The 20,889-nt window shown below is 58.2% G+C and overlaps 1 protein-coding gene across 6 annotated transcripts in view; it reads right to left on the reverse strand.

Annotated features, from left to right (window-relative positions):
- The window catches only part of CCDC88C (coiled-coil domain containing 88C), a 121,649-nt gene that overhangs the window by 36,295 nt on the left and 64,465 nt on the right, over positions 1-20,889 (reverse strand). For all 6 annotated transcript variants that reach the window (XM_038545570.1, XM_038545571.1, XM_038545572.1 and 3 more), the window contains 10 exons: positions 20,144-20,227; positions 17,573-17,713; positions 17,011-17,195; positions 16,327-16,408; positions 15,826-15,984; positions 11,414-11,560; positions 10,609-10,753; positions 7,042-7,226; positions 3,271-3,408; positions 1,230-2,300 (listed from right to left, as the gene is read on the reverse strand). In XM_038545570.1, coding sequence (XP_038401498.1) covers positions 1,230-2,300; positions 3,271-3,408; positions 7,042-7,226; positions 10,609-10,753; positions 11,414-11,560; positions 15,826-15,984; positions 16,327-16,408; positions 17,011-17,195; positions 17,573-17,713; positions 20,144-20,227 — 2,337 coding nt within the window. The remainder of the gene's footprint in view (positions 1-1,229; positions 2,301-3,270; positions 3,409-7,041; positions 7,227-10,608; positions 10,754-11,413; positions 11,561-15,825; positions 15,985-16,326; positions 16,409-17,010; positions 17,196-17,572; positions 17,714-20,143; positions 20,228-20,889) is intronic.

A 20,889-nucleotide genomic window follows, 5' to 3' on the forward strand; every position in this document is an offset into this window, starting at 1 on the left:
ATAATTGTTGAGTGGGCTATGCACAGGGGAGCAGGGCCTCTCTCACTCTCGCTCATCTACCTGCGGAAGCCGGAGGGGCCAGCCGAAGACTACGCCCTGGGGGGAGCCAAGCCACAGAAACCAGGTGCCCCCCTCGCTGCACAGAAGGCTGCCCTCAACAGCTCATTGGACTCCTACATGCGTGAGACCCGGCTTCTGTGCTGCGCCATTCAGATGTTCAAGTCATTTCTTTTTTTTTTTTTTTAATTTTTTTTCTTTTTTTTTTTTCAAATCATTTCTGAAAGCAGTTTATTCACCTTAAAGTAGTGATCGAAGGCCCAGGTGACCCCATGTGATAAACACCGGAGAAGGAGCAGGACATGGACTCAGCAAGAGACTTTAAAATATTTATACCCTTGGATCCTGTAGTTTCACTTTGAGGAGTACAGCCTGAGAAAAGAGCTATGTGTGCGAGATGCCCCGTGTTATTTAAAACAATGGAAAAAGGGGGGGATACCTGGGTGGCTCAGTGGTTTAGCGCCGCCTTTGGCCCAGGGCATGATCCTGGAGACCCGGGATCAAGCCCCACATCAGGCTCCCTGCATGGAGCCTGCTTCTCCCTCTGCCTGTCTCTGCCTCTCTGTGTGTCTCTCATGAATAAATAAAAAATCATGGAAAAAGGGGACACTCAGGTGGCTCAGAGGTTGAGCATCTGCCTTTGGCTCAGGGCATGACCTAGAGGTCTGGGATCAAGTCCCACATCAGGCTCCCCGCAGAGAGCCTACTTCTTCCTCTGCCTGTGTCTCCGCCTGTGTCTCTCATGAATAAATACATAAAATCTTATAAAAAACAACAAACTGGAAAACCGCCTCCAAAAAGGAATGGCAGTAAACCTATAGGATTAAATACCTCGCAGCCATTAGCAAGCCGAGGCTTAGAGCTTACTGACTGTAATGAGAAAAGGTATAAAAAGCAACACAGAGGAGGTCAGACTGCGGGAAGCAGGATGCTACATGTGGGCTCGATTTACAAACACACATCGGAAGGGATGGAATAAAACGAGCCGGACTACGAGTAGCACTAATCTTGGGGCGGCGAGACCATAAGAGGCAATCTCCCTTTGTTCCTTACACCTGCAGACACTGTCCCGTTTGGCACTGGGGAGGACATACTCAGGGTCACGTCTGTCACGCTCGTGCCACCTGGGGCAGATGCCCGCCTACCCCGCTGCCCTGGCCACCGCAGCTCACCTCTCTCAGGGCGGTCAGCGTTCTTGTGTGCACGGTGACCTGCTTGGTGAGGTCCCTGTTGTCCCTCTCCAGCTCCTTCAGCTTGCTGGCCGCGTCCCTGCAGCGGGCCAGCTCCTTGTCCAGCGCGCGGCTCTCCTTCTCTGCGGCAGACAGCCGGGCGGTGCTGTCGTCCAGGACCGCGTCCTTGAGCTCCACCTGCTGCCACAGCCGCTTCGCCTCCTTCTCCAGCAGCTTCTTGTCCTTCTCCAGCTGGGCTACCTCCTGCTCCAGGGCCTTCCGGTCCTCCTCCGACCTCACTAGCTGCTTGTTGGAGAGCCGCAGGGCCTCCAGGTCGCGCTGCAGGGCCTGGTGTTCGGCCTCCAGCTCCCGGAGCTCCTGCTCCAGGGCCCGGGCCTTCTGGCCACTGCTCTCCACCGTCTGCTGCAGTCGCACGTTCTCGGCGCTCACGCCCTGGTAGCTGAGCTCCAGGCGCTCGGACTTCTTGCTTAGGGCTTTCAGCAGCTCCACGTTCTCCCTCAGCTCCTCCTTCTCCCGCTCGAGCTCCTGGTTCTCCCGCTCAATCTGAGCCATCTTGGCGCTGGTGAAGCGCATGGTCTCCACCATCCGGCGCAGTTCCAGGTTCTCCTCGTCCAGCTGCTTGTTGTCCCGCTCCAGACCCTCGAGCCGCACAGACACGTTCTGCAGAGTGTCCAGCGACTTCCTCAGCTTCCGGTTCTCCAGTGCCAGGCCCCGGCTCTCACGCTCCAGGGTGTCGACCTTCTCGGTGGCCGTCTTCAGGGAGGCCACCTTCTGGGCCAGCTTCTCGTTCTCCTTCTCCAGCCGGTGCAGCTCCTTCTCCAGCTCTTCCACCCGCTCCACCTTCTCCTTCACCTGCTCAAAGTCCTTCTGCAGCTGATGCTTCTCAAATTCCAGCTTGCTGAGCCTGCTGCTGGTCTCTGTCACTGTCTGGTGCAGCGCCTTGTTCTCTTTCTCGATGTCCTTTGCACGGGCCTCGCCGCTGACCTGTGCCCTCTCCCGTAATGACCACACCGTCTGGTTGAGGTGATCCTTTTCTTGCTCAAGATCCTTGATCTGCAGAGAAAGGCAAACGGGCATGACATGGCTATTGCACGGATGCAGTTCAGTGATCAGGGTCCAGGCTGGGAGGCTGAAGCACAGACCCCCTGGAAGAGCCCCACCCCCACCCTGGCACAGTCCCATTTCCCAGGGGCCCAGTATGGACAGGAGATAAAGGGCCACTCACTGCGTGATTCAGAAACGTGACCCACAGCTCTCCCAGTGATTGAGAACAATGAAGGAGATTTCCCTGGTGCTTTTCACCCGATGACCTGGGCTCGCCCCCATGGCCTCCCCTTACACCTCTCTCCCCCAGCAGATGCTGCAGGTGATCTTCTCTCTGCCTGGAGCACTCCTCTTCCCCGCCCTACAGACCAGCTCTGCATGATGGTCCCTGCACTGAAGGTCAGCATCCCTGGCTCCTCCCGGTCCTGCAGGACTCAGGGTGACTGTCAGCTCTGTGACTCCAATATGCCCGGCACCCAGCAGGATGCTTTCCCTGGGCATCACCACCTTCTTCCCGCCCATAGCTTGGGGACAGCAGAGCAGGACAAGAGTGGTCTGGCTTCTGGCTGGCATTGCTGAGCCACTGGGACCACCCACTCTGGACTCCTTGTGGTGGTCAGCCACACAAAGCCCGGAGGCCGGCCAGGGCTCTCTGCTGAGACACCGTGGACACATGCGACTGGGCCAGCACCTGGTCATGCAGGGCTGTGCTGGATGCTGCAGGACATGGCAGCCTGCTGACCTCCGCCCACCTGCCATGAGTACTTTCTCCCTCCTCTTCCAAATCCTGACAGTCACACCAGGACTGCCGACATCCCTGAGAGGCCAAATCCGACCTCCGCTCCTCCATGGCCGGTTGAGAACTGCTGGTCTGAGGAGCAGCTCAGCCAGGTAAGTGGTAACCCTGCGTATCAGCCCACAATTCCTGGGTAACGGCCCTAACTTGGGGCAGGAGCATCCGTCCTGGAGGCGCACCCACCTGCCTGGCTCTGTCAGCCTTCAGCGTCTCCATGTCACTCTGCAGCTGCTCCTTCTCCTTGATCAGCTCCTCGCTGAGGGTCTCTAAGTCCTGGTTGCTCTGCTTCTCTCTCTCCAGCTGGGTCTGTAACTTTTCAATCTGCAGAACCAAGAGGCCCAGCCCGGGCAGAGGTCAGTGTCACAAGGTGAACAACATTTTACAAAAACCCCCGAAAACCCTGTCAGCTTCACAGAATACGTGGGCAGGTCTCTTCTCGAGGAAACACCCAGGGGTGTTCCATAGCAACCTCAGCTCTTAGCCCACACTTGGCACCTCTGGCTCCAGGAGGAAGGGAAAGGCCTGGCACCAACCCTGCTCCTGATCCTCACCGCTGTACTCTCAAGCCCCACCTCGTCCCCCAGCCCCCAAGGTCTGGCGCCTCTAACTCAGGCCTTGTCTACCTGCCCAAAGGTCAGACCCCACACTCCAGGGGCTACCAGCCACCACCTGTGGCTGCCCTGCAGGGGCGTCACACTCACCCCTCTCCCACCCTGCCCTCTCCCTTCACGACAGCCGCCTTGGTTGGTGACGCTCCTATCCACCCAGCTGCTCATGGTGGTCCTCGGACACACCCCTCCTTCCTCTCTCCTCCTCCAGGTCCTGTCCTCTCTATGGCAGCTCTCTTTCATGGCTCAATGCCTGCCCCAGGCCAGACTACGTTGCTTCTTGCCTGGACACCTCCCAGGCTCCAAACACTCCTGCTGGGACCCACCAGCACCCATCCTTCCCAGACATGAACCGCCTAGTTCATTGTGCCTGACACCCTGAGAGCATGGGGACGTGGATTCCGACGATGCAGGCTGAGGGTAGGGCCTACCACTCGGCTCCCGGGCAATGGCTGTGTTGCTGTTTGCAGTGTGAGGGCTTCAGGGGAGCTGCTGTCCCTTCCTGCCAACGCCAAGCTCCTTATCACTGGGGATGGGAGTTGGGAGAGAGGCAAGGGCTGGCATAAGAGGGATGAGGCTCCAGAGTCTGGTCCCTTGCTGCCAACGACAGGACCGCAAGCAAGTTTCTTTAATCCATGTGGGGCTCCATCAGCACGAAGTGCTCAGCACACACCTGGCAGGTGACCCTCCCTGAGGGTGTGTTGGCAGTTATTACCAACCATCACCAGGACGACTCTGGGCCAGAGGAGCTAAGTGATTTGCCCAGGGCCTTACAGTGACAAGTGGAGCCGGGGGCTCAGGAGGGGTGCCAGGCAGTGGACACACAGTGGGTAACCTCAGCCTGTTCTCGTGCACAGTCGGGGGGCCTGCGGTGTGTGCCCTGGGCCCCCCTGGCTTGCTCCCTGACCTGTTAATCTGTGACCCCCACTGCCCCTTCCCTCCCAGAGAAGCACATCTTATTCCAACCTTTGCGTTTCTCGCTGTTGCTGTTTCTAGTTTGAAGACACAATCTGCCCACCTCCCACCTCCCGCTGCTGGATGTCCATCGTCATCATTCCCCCGTTCTGGTTCTTTCGGCCCTGGAACTGGAGCCCTGACTGTTATCCATCCCTGAGGGTCTGCAGTTACCCTGGGGGAGCTCACTGGGCTCAGGAGTGAGCCAGCCGCAGCCCTGAGAGGGCTTTCCATCCTCCCTCAAGTACCTGGCTCAGCATGTGGGTGCCAGGGACCTTCCTCTCAGTCCTGGGGATGTATGCACCCCCAAAGGGTTGTCCTCCTCCCTCTGAAAATAAGGATTATTTACCTCTTGGCTCAGGATGTGAACCCTCATGACATCAACACAAAGTTATTGCATGAGAATGAGGCCGTTTCTCTAAGGTCTGTGGCAGTTTCATGAGTTAGGGGGCGGATATTCGCTTTGGGGGATGACCGTTCCCACAGACTCACAAACCCAAGCAAGCTACCCAAGCAAGCTTACAGCCTGGGCTATACCAGGGATGGTGAGAGAGCCAGGCTGGCCCAGCAGTCGGAGCCTCCAGGGCCCTGTGTCCTGACTGGCCCCTGTCCTTGCCTTGCAGACACCTTCCTGAGTGGCAACCCCAGGCAGAGCCTGCCCCTGTTCCGGGAATGTCAGTGTCAAAGCTGCGTCCCCTGTGGGGCTCAGCCAAGCTGCTGGGTCACCTATAGACTAAGAAATGCCAGCTGGTGGCCAAGACACAGCCCGCAGAGAGGAGAAGAGCAGAGTGAAGCAACCAAGGTCAGGGAAGGTAAATTCAAGGTGAGTCGAGGGGCTCCTGCCTCCAGCGTTGTGTGCCACGTGGTGTATGGAGCACACACAAGCACCCGCACGAGTCAGAGCAGAGGCAGCCAGACCTGGGCAGGCCGAATGGGACAGGCCGAAAGGCGTTCCAGCCGGCACCAGACACAGGATGGCTCTGGTCTGAGGAGACTACACATCCCCTCTACCAGGAATGCAGTGCCAAGACCTGCCTCCCATGGGCTGGGGCCGGGGAAGGCTGGCGTCCCCTCGGGGAGCCAATGCATGGAAGCAGGAGGGGCGGTGCTGAGCCACGGGGGCTCAGGAGGGGTGCCAGGCAGGGCGGTGCTCACTGCCAGGCCTGCCTGTGCAGAGGAGCGGCTGGGGTGGCCGCAGGGATGGGCAGGGGAAGTCCCAGTCATCCCCTCTGAGGCTGGCTGGGAGCCGGGCCAGCGAGGTCACACTGCAGCTTTGGATGGCAGACCATGGGGACCTGCAGAGTTGAAGGTTCTCATCTCTCTAAAGGTCAACGTGTTTTATCTTGGCTGAGGTCAGGCTGCCATTTATAGAGACATTTCCTGTGCTTCGACCGTGTGAATCTAAGGTCTCAAACCATCTAGACGCCTTCCATCTGCCATTCTGCATTTGGAGCTGGGGCTCCAGACGGGGTGTTTTCCACTCTCCTCTGGGAGACGACATGCTTCCTGGCACCTACCACACTGGCTGCAGGGCCCACAGTGCTTCAAAGGGACAAAAAGGGAGGGCCACAGAGCCTGGGAGCCCCAGGAGGGGACTGCGGAGAGCCTTTCACGGGGTCCATACCAAGCCCTGGCTCTTCCCCCTGCCAGCACAGCCTCAGTCGACGATGCCGGAAGGGCCTGTGGGCAGGACACACACCCAGACACCTGCAAGCGTCAGTCCTGCGTGGTTGCCGGCCAGCCCCAGCACTCCTGCGCTCTCCCCTCGTTGGAATCCGGCAGCTGGCGTGTTCAGAGCCCACCACACAGCTGCGCTATACCAAAGCCCTGTGACCTACACGTGGAGGCCACCCCCAGATCTCCACAGCCCCTTCGAGCCCCTGAGACCGCACCCCCGGGATGTACAGGGGTCCTCATACCTACGGGACGATAACAGCAAGCCTCCGTGCGTCCTGCCAGAGGTCACAACCCACAGCCGTTCTGAAGGGCAAGTCCTTGCTCTCATCCCACTAACCAAGTGCAAGAAGTGAGTTCTGGCTTTGTTTTACCACCAGCAATGCCCTGAGCTGGTCTGCCAGCATCCCCTACACGCACACACACTTCCATCACTGCTTCCTCTCCCTGTGCCCCGTCCTGTGCTTTTTACCAGTCCTGTGTGTTTCTATGGAGCCTTTCCTGGGTGCCAGACCCTCTGCCTATGCTGAGTCCTATAACCCTCACCACCCCGTTAACCCCATTCTACAGATGAAGACAAGACACATGAGGTCAAGTCCCACTGGGGCCACACCCTCAAAGCACTGGTACAGGGACAAGCCAGGCTGTGCTCTCGTCTGTCTGTTACAACGGACCACGGCTGCGCCCGGCTGAACCTGCCGATGAGGGCCGGGGTTACCTTCTTGCTGAGCTGCTGATTCTCCTTCTCCAGCTCCCCGCTCTTCAGGCTGCTCTCCTCCAATGCCAGGGATGCGTCCCGCAGCCCCTGGATGGTGCTCTGGAGGCTCTGGTTCTCCTTCTCCAGCTTCAGGATGCGGCTGGAGGCACATTCGTTCAGCTCGAACACAAATGACTTCCTGGAGGCTAAAGCGCAAGATTGGGTCAGAGGCCGGTTTCCAGGAGCCTCTGCTTCCACTCTCCACCCCCAGCCTGGAAATGAGGCCACTGGCCCCCACACCCCACATCTGAGGGGCCCAATAGGGGCTCCCAGGGGCATCACCCCCTATTCATATGACGCTGCTGTGGTCAGCACCCCAGTGTCCCTCAGGCAGGTATGGTCCTGCTGGCTCTGCTGGGGTTGGTCAGGGGACCAAGTGCAACTAGAGAAGAAAGCAGGTCATGGCGAAGGAGCCAGTGCAGAAGGTACAGACTGCGGAGAACCATTCCTGCAAGCTGCTAACCAGACTGGGCAGCTAGAGGACCGCAGAGACCAACAGAGATGGCAAACAGGTGACCTGTGGTGCACCAGCTCTGGGAGGCTCAGCGGGAGGCGTGGGGTGATCGACTAGCTATGTCTGCCACGAGCAGCAGGTGGCCAGGGGGGTCTGTAGGCCCAGGACTGGCCATCCTTCAGGTGGACGTTCTGCAATCTCACAACCGTACTGCAGGAAAAAAAAAACTGAAATGTATGTGTAAAATATGGTTTAAAATTCTAAGTGAGATGAAAATGTGAGCTAAAGATGGAGAAAGGCAGATGATCTCTGCTTCTAAACAGCTCAAACACAGGTGAAGAAGGGGGCAGGAGTCAGGAACGGGGGTTCTTGGCCCCTTCCTGCCTCAGCAGGTGAATGGCATTGGGTAACTCAAGGGGCTTTTTGGGAAAGAAAAAAGGAATGTATGTGAAAGCCCTTGGAAGGAGGAATCAGACTGGAGTGGGGGTGTGTGGGTGCCTGGGTGGCTCCATTGGTGAAGCGTCAGCCTTCAGCTCAGGGCATGATCCTGGGGTCCTGGGATCCAGCCCCTTGTCAGGCTCCCTGCTCAGCGGGGAGTCTGCTCCTCCCTCTGCCCCTCCCCTGTTTGTACACTGTCTCTCAAATAAATAAATAAAATCTTAAAAAAATAAAAAGAAAGGGATCAGAGTTGTCCTGTCCTCTGTCCCATCAGGAGCATACATGCTCAGCTCTGGGAGCCTGACCACACCATGTGGCCAAGGCAGCCTTCCCTGCCTGGTTCCTATTCGTTACACCAGGGGCTGGGTGGATGCACGGGCTGGCTCTCATAGCAAAGCACACGAAGCTAGAAACACAACATGCTGGGTTTCAATCCTCTGCATGACCCTAAGAACTAGAAGGCATCTGCATCCCACCGAGTTCTCCTCATCCACCAAGACGGCAGAACAGACCCAACAAACTCATGTCCAAACGACCCCAGGCAACAGCAGGCAGGCAGCAGTGGAGGTGGACAGGGCGTCCGTGGGGCTGACCACCCCGGCGCCAGCGTGCACACATGCTCGCAACATAGAAAAATGCATGGAGGGCTGTGTCTTGAAACTAGCCTGACCTCACACCCTGCTGACTCAGAGAGAACCTGTGGTCCCTCGGACAGGACCCTCTGCAGCATCCAGGGGAAAAAATAACATTTTTAAATTGTGGTGAAACACACAGAATATAAAATGCACCATTTCAATTAATTCCTGGTGTATAGCACTGTGGCATCAGATACATTCTCACTGTCCTACAGCTGCGCCTGCCCACCCACCTCCAGACTTTGTCATCACTCCAACTGAAGTTCTACATTCAGAAGCAGTGTGAAGGGGCCACGAGTCAAACAATGGAATTGATTCTAAGCCTTATTTCCTCTTCCGTGAAAGACGGTGCCTCAGAGACCATGATGAGGACACAACAGTGTATCACGAAAACCACTGATGGCTCCTTACCAAGTGCTATGCTCATTAGCACTCCCAGCTATCAGTCGTGGGATGGGTGCGTGTGTGCACATGTGTATGTGTGTGTGGGGGGAGGTTTTAATACAAGAAGAGGAAAGGTACCCTTTCGAGAGTGCCTGCGCCAGACACAGCATAATGCTTCACTAGCTCCTGTCACTGTATACCCACGGCAATTCTGTGAGGGGGGGCTTCGTCACCCCCGTTTTGCAGATAAGGAAACCGAGGCTTAAAGGAGGTCACCTGGCCAACTAGTTCTGACTCAAGAAGCTACCACCCCGGTACGCGCACAAGTACGGGTGGGCTCTGCTCCTGTTACACCACCGCTCAAACCAATGCCCCTTAGGTCCCGGCTGCGCACCAGGGGTTGGAAACACCGAGGGGAATCATATCCTTTGACCTGAAGGGCTCACATACGTCCTGAGGAGCGTGAACAGGCAGGCTCCAGGTGCCCACAGCCCTGCTCTCTCACTGGAACATGCACGGCCCGAACTGGCCCCGGGAAGCCCGCACCACCTCTCTGCTCCGCCAGGGGGCAGAGGTCCACCCCCGTGGGCCTGGACTCCCAGAGCAGGGAATCCGGATGACCCCTCCCAGACCCCAGCAGACCCCACCCAGACCCCACTGCAGACCCCAGCAGAGACCCCAGACCCCACCGCAGACCCCAGACCTCAACCACAGACCCCAGACCCCACCGCAGCACGACGCCTGGAACATGCACACAACTAACTTTTCACCCAGATTAACAGTTTACTGAACTGATCGTAGGTTCAGAGCCTGAGGAACCCTCCAGCTGCTTCCGGCAATCTTTCCCATTGAGCTCAGGGACATTTACTAGAATTGACCAGGCCACCCCAACCAGCTGAGGCCCTACCGACACCCTGTAAAGTTCTGAGCACACGTTCCCTGGCGCTATCAGGTGCATATGTACTATTTCTGAACAAAGGAACTGGCTTATTGTTTGCGCAGGGCTGGGGCTTCCTGCTGCAGCGCTAACTGCTGCCCCACCCACCCGCCCCGGCCGAACACGTTTCTGGGTGCTGGGCAGTGGGGCCGCACAAGCATGGAGCACCAGGCGGGGGAGGAAGAGGCCCGGGGCCTGGGAGGAGCAGCCACTCAGCCATCCCCACCCAGAGAGGCAGAAAACACACTGCATCCATCTTGCCCAATTATGCAAATGAGCAGAGCAAATAATGCCCAGGGCACATTTATAGTGGAGATTAATGACCACTGGGGATGTCACCTGCCACACAGGGCTTTCAACCATCCACAGATAAGCCTAACACGTCCTCTGGGTGTCAGTAGGCTGTAATCTGGAAGCTCCGGGGACTGTCCATATGGGAAATGAGAAAGCTGGCAACACTTAATTTGCATTTTATGTCCTGACACCAAGGCAGCCAGACCCCTCGTGTCCTCCTTGGGCAGAACTGCAATGAAACCGTTCCAAACAGCACTTGAAGGAAATCCTATTTACTTGGGGCGAATGGAGAGGCTGACAGGGAGGATTCTGGGCCAAGCATTCAGCTCCCTGGATGAGGAAGAAGCTGCAGCCAGGCGGGACTCGAGACCCCCCGCACTACCCACCATCGGACAGGTCTGCGTTCTTGGACAGCTGCTCCAGCTCCCAGCCGAGATGGGCGGACTCGTTCATGCTCTGCTTCTGGGCGATCTCCAGGACCATATTTTCTTCCAGCAGCTCCTCAATCCGCTTCTTGTCTGTGTCCCGGTCCTGGTGCAGGGAGAGGGGAGGCATGAAATACCAGCCCTCACGTCCCACCCTCATTCTCCCCAGGATGAAGGGACGCCATGCATCTGCTCACTTCCAAAAAAAACAAAACAAAACAAACAAACAAACAAAAACAAAACAAAATTTAAAACACCCCATAGCTTCAAGGAAATGTCTCCAATGCAGGGCCAGCTGTGGGCATTACAGCCACACAAAGGTCACCTGCCCCGGTGACCTAGGTGACTGATGGAGCCCTGAGGTCTCTAACAGAAGGCCGTCAGGACAAAGTGCCGTACCGTGCAGAGCTTTAATGCAGGTACCATGAGGAAGGGCAGTTCTGTGGTCCCAGAGCAGGCCCAACACGTGCTGAGGCTCCCAGATCCCAGCTCACCCCGCACCGAGGCGGCCACCCTTCTTGGAACACACACACCCATACACTCGCCCTTACAGAGAAGCATGAGCACTCAAGTCCTGTCTCGTGGGCGCCAGGGGCTGCCCCCTCAGGCCCACTGGGCTCAGCAAGCCGCTCTCTCCTCAGCCCCCTGGGAGTGGCAGGGCAGACTCAGGGAGGCGGGGATGGCGGTGAAAGCCTGGAGAGGGGCCAGCGTACACCCCCAACCTGCGCCCACCCGCGTGTGACATGGTGACGAGGGCTGGCAATACCAGTTCCAGGTCGTGAAGCTTGGACTTCAGCTGCAGGTTCTCTTTCTCCAGCTCGTGAACTTTATCTCCCCGCGCCCGGGCCGCCGTCAGCTGTTCCTCCAGCATAGCCTTGGTCTCAATTAAGATGATGTTATCTTCTCTCAGCTCCTACTCGGCAAAGACACACACGAGAGCCGTCAGACTAAGGTACTGGGTTCATGCCTGGGGCTCGAGACCTAAAACATGCACTGTAGGGGTGAGGCCGCTAGGCTGGGGGGTGGGCAGGGTCTCCCCCTCACAACACCTTCCCCTTTCTTCTGCACCAGGCCACACGGACACTCTCTACTGAAATAAAAAAAATGCACACATCACGACATCTGAGTTCGGGTCTTCTGCAGGGAACACCTGCTCAGGTGCCACGTCCTAGCAAACTTCGTGGGAGAGGGGCCACTGGACTTACTTCTGCCCTGGGCAACAACAAGTTCAGCCCACTGACTTCACCTCTCCTTGACCTCCCCCACCCAGTTACGGGGGGCTCCTTGGTTTCTCCTCTCCCCGGGGCCCTTCCAGCACCACTGGGTACGTGGCGGGGGGACTGAGTTTCCCTGAACGCCTTCATGCGCACAAGCACGCACACAGGGGAATGTGTCTGCTTTTGTCCATAGCACAGTTCTTAAACACGATGGGGTAGTCCCTGCTTATCCACGACATTGCGTTTGCCCAGCATCAAAGCTCCCTGGTAGAGGGGAAGCCATGTGCTGCGTGGTCAGCGGTCACGGTTCTGATCAAAGGCTGGCGGCTGTCAAGGGCTGGGGACTCAGGATTACCCAGGTGCCCTCTCTCTGTGGAAACCCGCACACTGTCCAGCTGGCCCTGCTCTGGGTGCTCCCCACCCCTCCAGCAACCCCCCCCCCACTTGTCCCTTAAGAGGGAGGCAGCAACGCTCCCTTCAGATGAAGAGACTCTCGTGGATAAATTAAGGAATAAGCCCAAAGTCACAAAGCTGGCCAGGGGTGAAGCTAGGGCCTGAATTCTGGCCGGAGAGCTGCAGATCTGCATTCTCTCCAATAGCCTAGGCTGCCTGCAACCCATCCCCGAGGGGCTCGAGTGGGGAAAGCACGGGAGTCAGAGCACAGGATGGGCTCTGAACCAGAAGGCGGCCTCCCTCTCCAGCCACTGCCCACACTCACATCCTGAGCTCCAGCAGGCCCACTGCCAGCACCCACCCCCCCGTCCTGTCACTCCAGGCTACCCCCTTAGCCTCACAGCCAACTCCCATGCAGCCTTCAAAACCCAGCCTAAGTTGCTCTCTCTGAGAAATGCTTGCAAATCCCCTGTATCCTGCCCGTCGGGCCTGGACGCACCGAGGCAATGCAGCCTGCCTCCCCCAGACCGTGAGTTCACTTCCGCCTTTGTGGGCCTCAGACATGTGTTCAGTAACACCTGCCGGCTGAATCACGCCGTGGGGAGCAGGGAGCGGTCAGAGGGCACGTGACATGGGCTACAAAGGGCCCCGTGACTTCCAACAGGCAGGGACAGACAAGGATGTCCAGGGGTGAAGTACCGAGGGAACACGATGATTTCCAGCCACTACTGGGATCAGTCTTGATCTAGCCTACTAAGTACCAGGGAACAGAGGTACCCCGGGCTTGCCTCGTGTGTCCCATGGCCTCAGGACCAGGAAGCTGGGTCTGCAGGAAGCCAAGCCCAAGCTCCCATGGCAAAAGTCAAGGGCTCAGCTTGCGGCTCTGGGGAGCTGCCCCGCCAGCCACCCCCCTGCACACCCGACCTCAGCTGAACTGGGAAGCTATTTAAAGGCCTGACCCGGCCATGCAAACAGCTGAGGAGCCACATGTAGGCGGTCACAGGCCCGACGGCTGGTCCCCAGGGGCTCAGGGGCTGCCGCCACTACCCTGGCACAGACACCGGGAATGTGGGCCCATGGCTCCAGATCCCAGGCCTGCCAGTGCACTGTGAGCTGTGGGACGTGGAGCCAGTGTCCCTCGACAAAGGAGTCCTCCCTCCATATGACTGACACACCAAGGGGGCTGAACCAAGGTCCGATGTGCTGACCTGCGTGTGTACCCTGTGCACGGTGCCCAGGCCCGGAAGGCGGGCTGGCTGCCCCATCCCCACACTCTATACACACTGCTTGGTCCAGCACCTGCCAAGCATCTGTCTACCAAGCAGTGGGCAAGTCCTTGTCTCCACGGGGCCTCAGGACCCCAGCAAGCCCCTGACACCAGGGTGGGGGGCGGCAGGGTGAGGCAGGGGTGGGGGAGCAGGATGGAAAACACAACAGGCTCCTCCCCACTGTGCTCACACCATAGCACCCACCACATCAGGGTCAGGCATCTGCAGCACCAGGGAGCCAGCCCAGGAGTGTGCTCGGGATGGACACTGGGACCTGCACCCCGAGCAGGCGACCTCCTGCTCCCTCGGTAAACACATCCCTTGGCTGACATCCCCCACTGCTCGGCCAGCTCCACTACAGACCGCCAGGCTCCACATGATGCCTGCCAGTTTAAACCTCACCTGGCTCCAGGAGTGCAGGGGACTGACCTGCAGACCCCACTTCGGGTCGGCATGCTTGAACATCAGTCTGCACCCAGTTTCATCAGAGCTCAGAAACCATCAGGAAGGATGCCCAGGGGCTCAGGGGCTGGGCGTCTCTGCCTTCAGATCGGGTTGTGATCCCAGGGTTCCTGGGGTCGAGCCCCATGTCAGGCTCCCTGTTCAGGGGGGAGCCTGCTTCTCCCTCTGCTCCTCCCCCTGCTTGTGACTTCCCCTCCTCTTTCTCTCTCTCAAATAAATAAAAGCTTAAAAAAAAAAAAGCCATTAAGAAATACAGAGAAACCCAAAGTGCCAGGTGGAAACAGAAGATGGAGGACCTTACTTGGTTCCCTGAGTCTGAACGCTCCCTGCTTAGGGCATGACGTCCAAACTCCCACACAAACTGGAGGCCCCCTGCCCTTCCACCATCAACCCTTCCTCCAATGCCCCTGTTCACCTCACCTGTACCTCCTCTGTGTCTGCAAGCCCCCCACCCCACCACCACCCTGATTTCCTTCCTCGTCACAGCTGAGGCCCTGCAGGCAGGCAGACAGGTTTCAAGGCCTGGTCTGCATGCATCCTGGCTGATGGGGTGCAGGGCCCGGTGTCCATCCCGAGCACACTCCTGGGCTGGCTACACAAGCTATGGATCAATCCTCTGCTTTCTCCTCTGAAAGAGATGAAAGGAACTGGCAGCAGCCCCTAAGGCTCAGGGGGCTACCAGGAGGTTCACATGGGGCCATGTGGTCGGACCCCCACCATTCCTGGCAGGTGAGGAAAGCTCCATAAATACGGTTATCACCACGCCTTTGGAAACCCTGCTGCGCAGCTCCCCTGGGCCAGGCCATGGCTTCACACATTTGGCCACCAGCTTCCTCAGATGCCTCGGCTCTGCAGGTGCCCCCGCAGCAGCCACGAAAACCGGGAACAGATGCAGGGAGCAACACAGATGCACGGAGCAACACGGATGCACAGAGCGACGTTCCAATAAACCTTCATATTCCCAAGAGTGGGAGGGGCCCGGGCTTCACCCCAGCGGCCTGCAGTCAGGCCATCCCCACACCACACAACGCACTCCAGGACTCAAGTCAGAGGCCAGTAGGGCAGCGACCTGACTTCCAGGGTGGGAAACAGGAGCACATGGCACCCCATGAGGAGCACTGCCAGGGGTGGGCAGGGGGCCTAGGGAATGGGAAGCAGGAGGGCCCGGGCCTACCCTCTCCTCATCTGGCCCCGTGGGACCAGAAGGGGGCTCAGGTGGGGCCAGAACAAAGCGTCTCTTGGGGAACCAGAGATGGCTGAGTACCAGACGAGGGGCCGAATGTGGACTGTATCCCAAGAATAATGCACAGGTGCCTGAGGGAGTCTGACAAGGGTCACTGTGACACCCGGACAGGGGATGTGGACAAGGACAGGTGGAGGCAGAATGGCCAGTTCAGAGCTCGTGGAAGGCAGCCCGTGCTAAGGCCCTGGGGTCAATGAGCGACAACGGCAACCCTCGGGCAGCGGCAAGGACAGGCTGGCTGTGGGGAAACCCCTGGGACTGGGCTGGGGGTGAGTTAGACTGATCACCAACCTAGCTCCTAACTAACTTGCCAACTGCCCACCCCACCCCTCACTGCACCACTGGTTCCCAAATCTCAGTAGAAGCAGCTCACTGGGAGCGAGCTCTAATGCACCCGAGGCCAGGGCACCCCTTCTACAGGTGGGGACAGGCCTCATGCAGCACCCACACCCACCACCCACCACCCAACACCCAGCCAGGGGTGTGGCAGCCAGCACTGTGCACTGCTCCATCTCCACCTCTCAGATGATGTTTACTCCAGAGGCAGCACAGACCCGCCAGACCCTGCAGGTGCCTCAAGCATGCAGGGGCTCACCTCCATGCGGGCTTTGTAGAAATCCACATCATGCAGCCTCTCCCTGCAGCGCACCAGCTCCATCTCTAGCCTCTCCACACGGTTTGCCTTCTCCCTCAGCGAGTCCAGCTCGTCGCGATAGGCGCGAGCAGAGCGGGCGTCAGCAGCCAGCTGGGTGTTCTAGACAGCAGGAAAAGGCAGGGGGACCCAGCTTAGGGCACCTCTCCAGGGAGGGAAGAAGGGGCCAGGCCCTGCAGTGCATCTCCAGGACCTCCCAGGAGAAGCAGGTCTGGGGAGGGGTCCCACACAGCATCACCAAGTCACAGTGTCGCTCTGCACAGTCCCCAGGCCACCAGCTCTTGGGCAGTGTTGCTGCGAGCTGGACAGAGACAGGCCATTGCTGGAAGCTTCTGATGCTGCCTTCCCGAGGCTCTGGGCCACAGCTACTGGGGAGTCCCAGCCACCCCCACCACTGCCATCACAACCCCCTACCCTGGGCATATGCTCAGGTCTCCCGCTCACCTCCTGCTTAACTTTCTGCAGCTCCAGCACCAGCTGGTCCACCTCATGCCTGGTGTCCACAAGCTGCTCCGTCTTCTCCTCCCTGGGGGTGATTTGGAGGAACTATGGTGAGGGCTCCTCAGCCAGCAGCCCCAGCAGCCCCCCATACCTCGTGAGACCAAGCAGGGACAGGGGGAGGGGACTTCGGCGAGTGAGGAGGGCCGTCGGCACGTGGTGGAGCCTGCAAAAATGTTCCTGACTCGAATTCTTTCCCATTTTTAACTTTGTAAAGCCCGCTCTTAAACCCCACCCACCAGACACCTTCCCCCTGAGGGTGCGGGGCAGGGAAGGAGGCCCTGCCACAGGTGCTTTCCCCACAGCTGGGCAGGCACCAAGGGGGAGGCAGGGAGGTGATGTTCACCTGCTGCAGGGAATGGGGGGGGCAGAGGTTCCCCTGATGGGGTGAGCCGCATCCCCCCCTCCAGCATGTGGTCATTCCCGCCCCACATGGGACAAATGTGGACAGGAGGCCCCTTGTGGAGACCATCTGTGACCTGCACTGGCAGGAGCCTGGACCGTGACCCAGCTTGGGGCAGACCCTGCCGTCCGGCTGGCTGCACTGCCCAGAGGTACACGCCGCATGACCCAATCGTGTAGACACAGCATACGGAAGCAGACAGACAGCGGGGGCACGGAAGGACTCACAGCTCCTGCCTGACACGGCGCAGCCTGGCCTTGGTGTCGGCCAGCTCCACGGCCAGGTGCTGCTTGTCCTCGCTGGAGAGGCTGCTGGTGGGGCTGGGGGAGGACTCGGCGCTGCACGACCTGAGTGGGCTGGGAGGCTGCTGTGCCTGCAGGTAGTCCCGCTCCTGTGTCAGGTCCACGATGAGCTATGGTGGGCGGACAGGGGAGGAGAGGGGAGGCCGTGTCAGCACCCGGGCCCTGCAGGGGCAGCGGCAGACACCCCGGGGAAGGGGATGGGAGAGAGGGTGCCCACTGCGGGGGGAGAGGGGAGAGGAGAGGCCATGTCAGCACCTGGCCCTGCAGGGACTGCGGCAACACCCTAGGGTACGGCAGGGCAGGGGACGGGATGAGAGAGGGGAGGGAAACTGCCAGGGAGGAGGACAAGGCACTGCAAGTGGTCAAGAGGACAGAAGTCATTCGGGGCAGGAGGGGCAGGGGGCAGCCAGGGGCACGGGCATGAGGGAGGGCCCCCTGGCTGGCGTTTCCAGGGCCTTCTCCACCCGTGCTGTCTGAGGCCACGCACCTCCGTGCACTCGTCCCGCTCATCCAGGAGTCTCCGGAGATGAAACACCATGTTCCTAGACAGGGCCTCTAGCTCCTCTGGGGCTACGTCCGGGAGCTCTAGCCACTGCAGGTCGAACACGTTCTCCTGGTTGTGGGTCACCTGCAGGCATGCGGCAAGAGCTGCAGAGGCCAGGGACCTCCCTTCTCCCTTCGCTACCCATTCCATGGATGGATGCCCCTGACCTTTCACCCCAGGCTCCCTGCCACGGGAGGGGGCACCCCAGGACTGCGAGCACTCCTGCTTCCAGCTCCCACCTGGAGGGGGCCGAGGTTTCTCCTTGGAGCCAGCAAGCACTCCTGACACACAGCAACTCCCCTAGCAGCCCTCGGATCCACTTCCACCACGAGGGAAGCAACCTCAAGGGCTCTGAGGGGCAGGGGTCGGACCACATGCTACCACTGCAAACTCGACCGTGAATATAGCACGTGTTCAGTCAGTCTTGTGTCACAGTGTTGGGCCATTTATTCTGGGGAGAAGTATTTCATAATCTAAAGCAGCCTTTAGGTAGTAAGCCCCTATGTCATCCCCACGGGCCACCAGAGATCATCGGTTTCCCATTTCCATCAAGTGGGAGCCGAGGCCCACAGCTAGGCTGGGCATGGGGCAGCCTCTCCGTGGATTCTTCCCACGTGACCTTCTCACCACTGCCCCATCCAGACCTTCCAAGGGGGCAGAGGGCCTACGGTGAGTGCCTGCTGCCTGCGTCTGGGAAGAGACGTGTTGGTGCACTCAGGGCCTCGACAGGGAACTGAATAAAAAAGAAACCGGAGTTACCCAGCCCAGTGAGGCACATCTGAAAAAAGTTCCTAGATTTTTCAGAGCAGTACAGGGATACAGAAAATAGTGAAACAGACACAAAAGACAGGGGCTCCAGCGTCTCCAAAGGCATCCACTTCCTTACCCCTGCCCGCCTCACAGAAGAAAAACAGATCCCTCGGATCAGGAAGGGTCAGGAGAAAGCTCATCCCGCCAACAGGGCGCCACTTGGCCTGCCCCAGACTGAGGCCGGCAGAAGGCAGGCCTCTGCGGAGGGAGGGGGCACAGGGGCCCCATCATGCGCGCCTCAGTTGCCCAAGGAGCTTCTCATCACAGGCTTGTGCCCCCTCCTCCCCTGGGTCTGACCCAGAAGGCCTCTCCATGCACGTCTAGACCCATGCGTGTCCAAGCAGTAGCCACCTATTTCCCCCACTGCCAGCCACCAGAGGAGAGCCATGCAGGACTCCTTTTTGGCTACACATCTTCTTTCTCTGTTTCTCTCCTTTTTTTTTTTTTTTTTTAATTTTTATTTATTTATTTATGATAGGCACACAGTGAGAGAGAGAGAGAGAGAGGCAGAGACACAGGCAGAGGGAGAAGCAGGCTCCATGCACCGGGAGCCCGACGTGGGACTCGATCCCGGATCTCCAGGATCGCGCCCTGGGCCAAAGGCAGGCGCTAAACCGCTGCGCCACCCAGGGATCCCTGTTTCTCTCCTTAGTATCTTACTCTCTGCACAGGAAAGACAGCGAGTAGAAAGAACAGACCTGTCTCAAGCACCCCCATCCCTGGAATAAACAGTTTTCAGAATACACAGACGTGCAAAGAAAATTATGAAGCGGGGTCATTCTGAGGCTCACAGCCCAGCCAGCCCCTGATATGGGATGTTGAGAATCTCTGCTGCGTGACTGACGTCCCTTGGCGGATGCCCTCAGACCCGCCGCGAGCTGTACCTGTTTCCCGCTTCAAACCCTGGCTCAGAGCTCCTCAGTCAGCAGCTGCTGCCAGCATGGGGTGCTCAGCCTTCACCTGCCTTGGCCAGTTATACACCTGTTTGGGGGGCTCCTGCTCCTGTCTTTCCGTGTGTCTACCTCACCTGTCCAATTACCCTGAAGGCTGAACCGTGTCTCCTGAGGGTCCGGGAGAGGTCAGGGAATTTTCAGGTGGGCACTTGCCTCTACAGGCTCATTTTCCAGGGAAACCGCATCTGCCAAGGTCGACTGATGGCAGAGGGGCTGCTTGCCCTCCATGCAGGGCCCTCCTGACTGCACCCCGCAAGCAGGGTCTCTGGACACACCCCCCTGGGACTCGCTGGATTTTTAGCTTCCCCAGCGGTGGCTGCCTGTTTCTCTGGTGTCACTGACGGAAGTGGAGAACTCTCTATAAAGATCAACCATTCCCAGCAGGGTGACATTTGCCAGGATACGTTTTCAGGGTCTATAAATTGAATTCTGAGCCTAACCACGCTGACAGCTCTTAAAAATAGTCTGAGTCCATATTAGGCAAGAAGAGGAGACAAAAGACGACTTGATTGAGGGTTTAAAAAAAAAAAAAAAAAAACCTTCCTTATTTTTACCCCGTTTTAGTTCGCTGATGGTTACCTTTCCAAATGGAATCAATCTGTCTGTGGTGTCTGAAGCCTAATGTTAGCAAGACCCTTAATGGGTGACACTTTTTTCTTAAGCTTTTCACTGGTGGAGAGCGCTCCCGTCCAGGTGGCCACGGGAGCCAGCAGCAGTCCACAGCCACACCCCCCAAAAGCCTCACACCTACCTCCTGTATATGGGCCACGATCCCAGCTTGGGTTTCAATGTCCAGTTGTTTGATCCTTTCGATAAATTCCTCTTTCCTCTCACACTGTGGAAGGTTGCGGGCATTAACAGAAGCACCACAAGAGGGCAACCCATGGCCCCCTCACCTGAAGTACAGTCTCAAAATGAACTGTCCCTCCCACCCCCTCACTTGGCTTTACTTCCTTTCATAACCCAGCATGCTCCTGTCCTATCTGCCCTCACATGGAGGTTTCTCTAGACGTTGCTCGGACTACCTGAATCACTTGTGGCAGGGACTGGGTGATGTTTAAAAAGCTCATGCCAGACTGAACAGTGAGCAGGGTGGGGAGGGGTGAGTGGTATGGGAAGCCAAAATCTGCTCTGCAAATAAGTTCTCCTGGAGATTCCTAAGCAGGTAAAGCACAAGGCCACCTGGTCTAGGCCAGGGGCTGGCAAACTTCATCTGTAAAGGGACAGATGTATGTGTGGAAGGGGGGAGTCTTAGAACTGGGCGGTCAAGTGGGCTCAGCTCTGCCACTGTGGCATGAACGTAGCCACTGTGCGTATGCAACGGAGTCAGCACAGCTGTGTGCACACAAAACGCCACTTAAAAAACCTGGTGGCAGGTCCATCTGGCCCACAGGCCACAGCTGACTGACGCATGCCCTAGATGCCCCTGTGCTGGGGACAGCGTGCTAACCACAGGGTTCCCACCCGCCCTCTGGCCCAAGGTGCCCAGTGCCAAAG

This window comes from Canis lupus, chromosome 8 (assembly GCF_011100685.1).
Source record: "Canis lupus familiaris isolate Mischka breed German Shepherd chromosome 8, alternate assembly UU_Cfam_GSD_1.0, whole genome shotgun sequence".
NCBI lineage: Eukaryota > Metazoa > Chordata > Mammalia > Carnivora > Canidae > Canis > Canis lupus.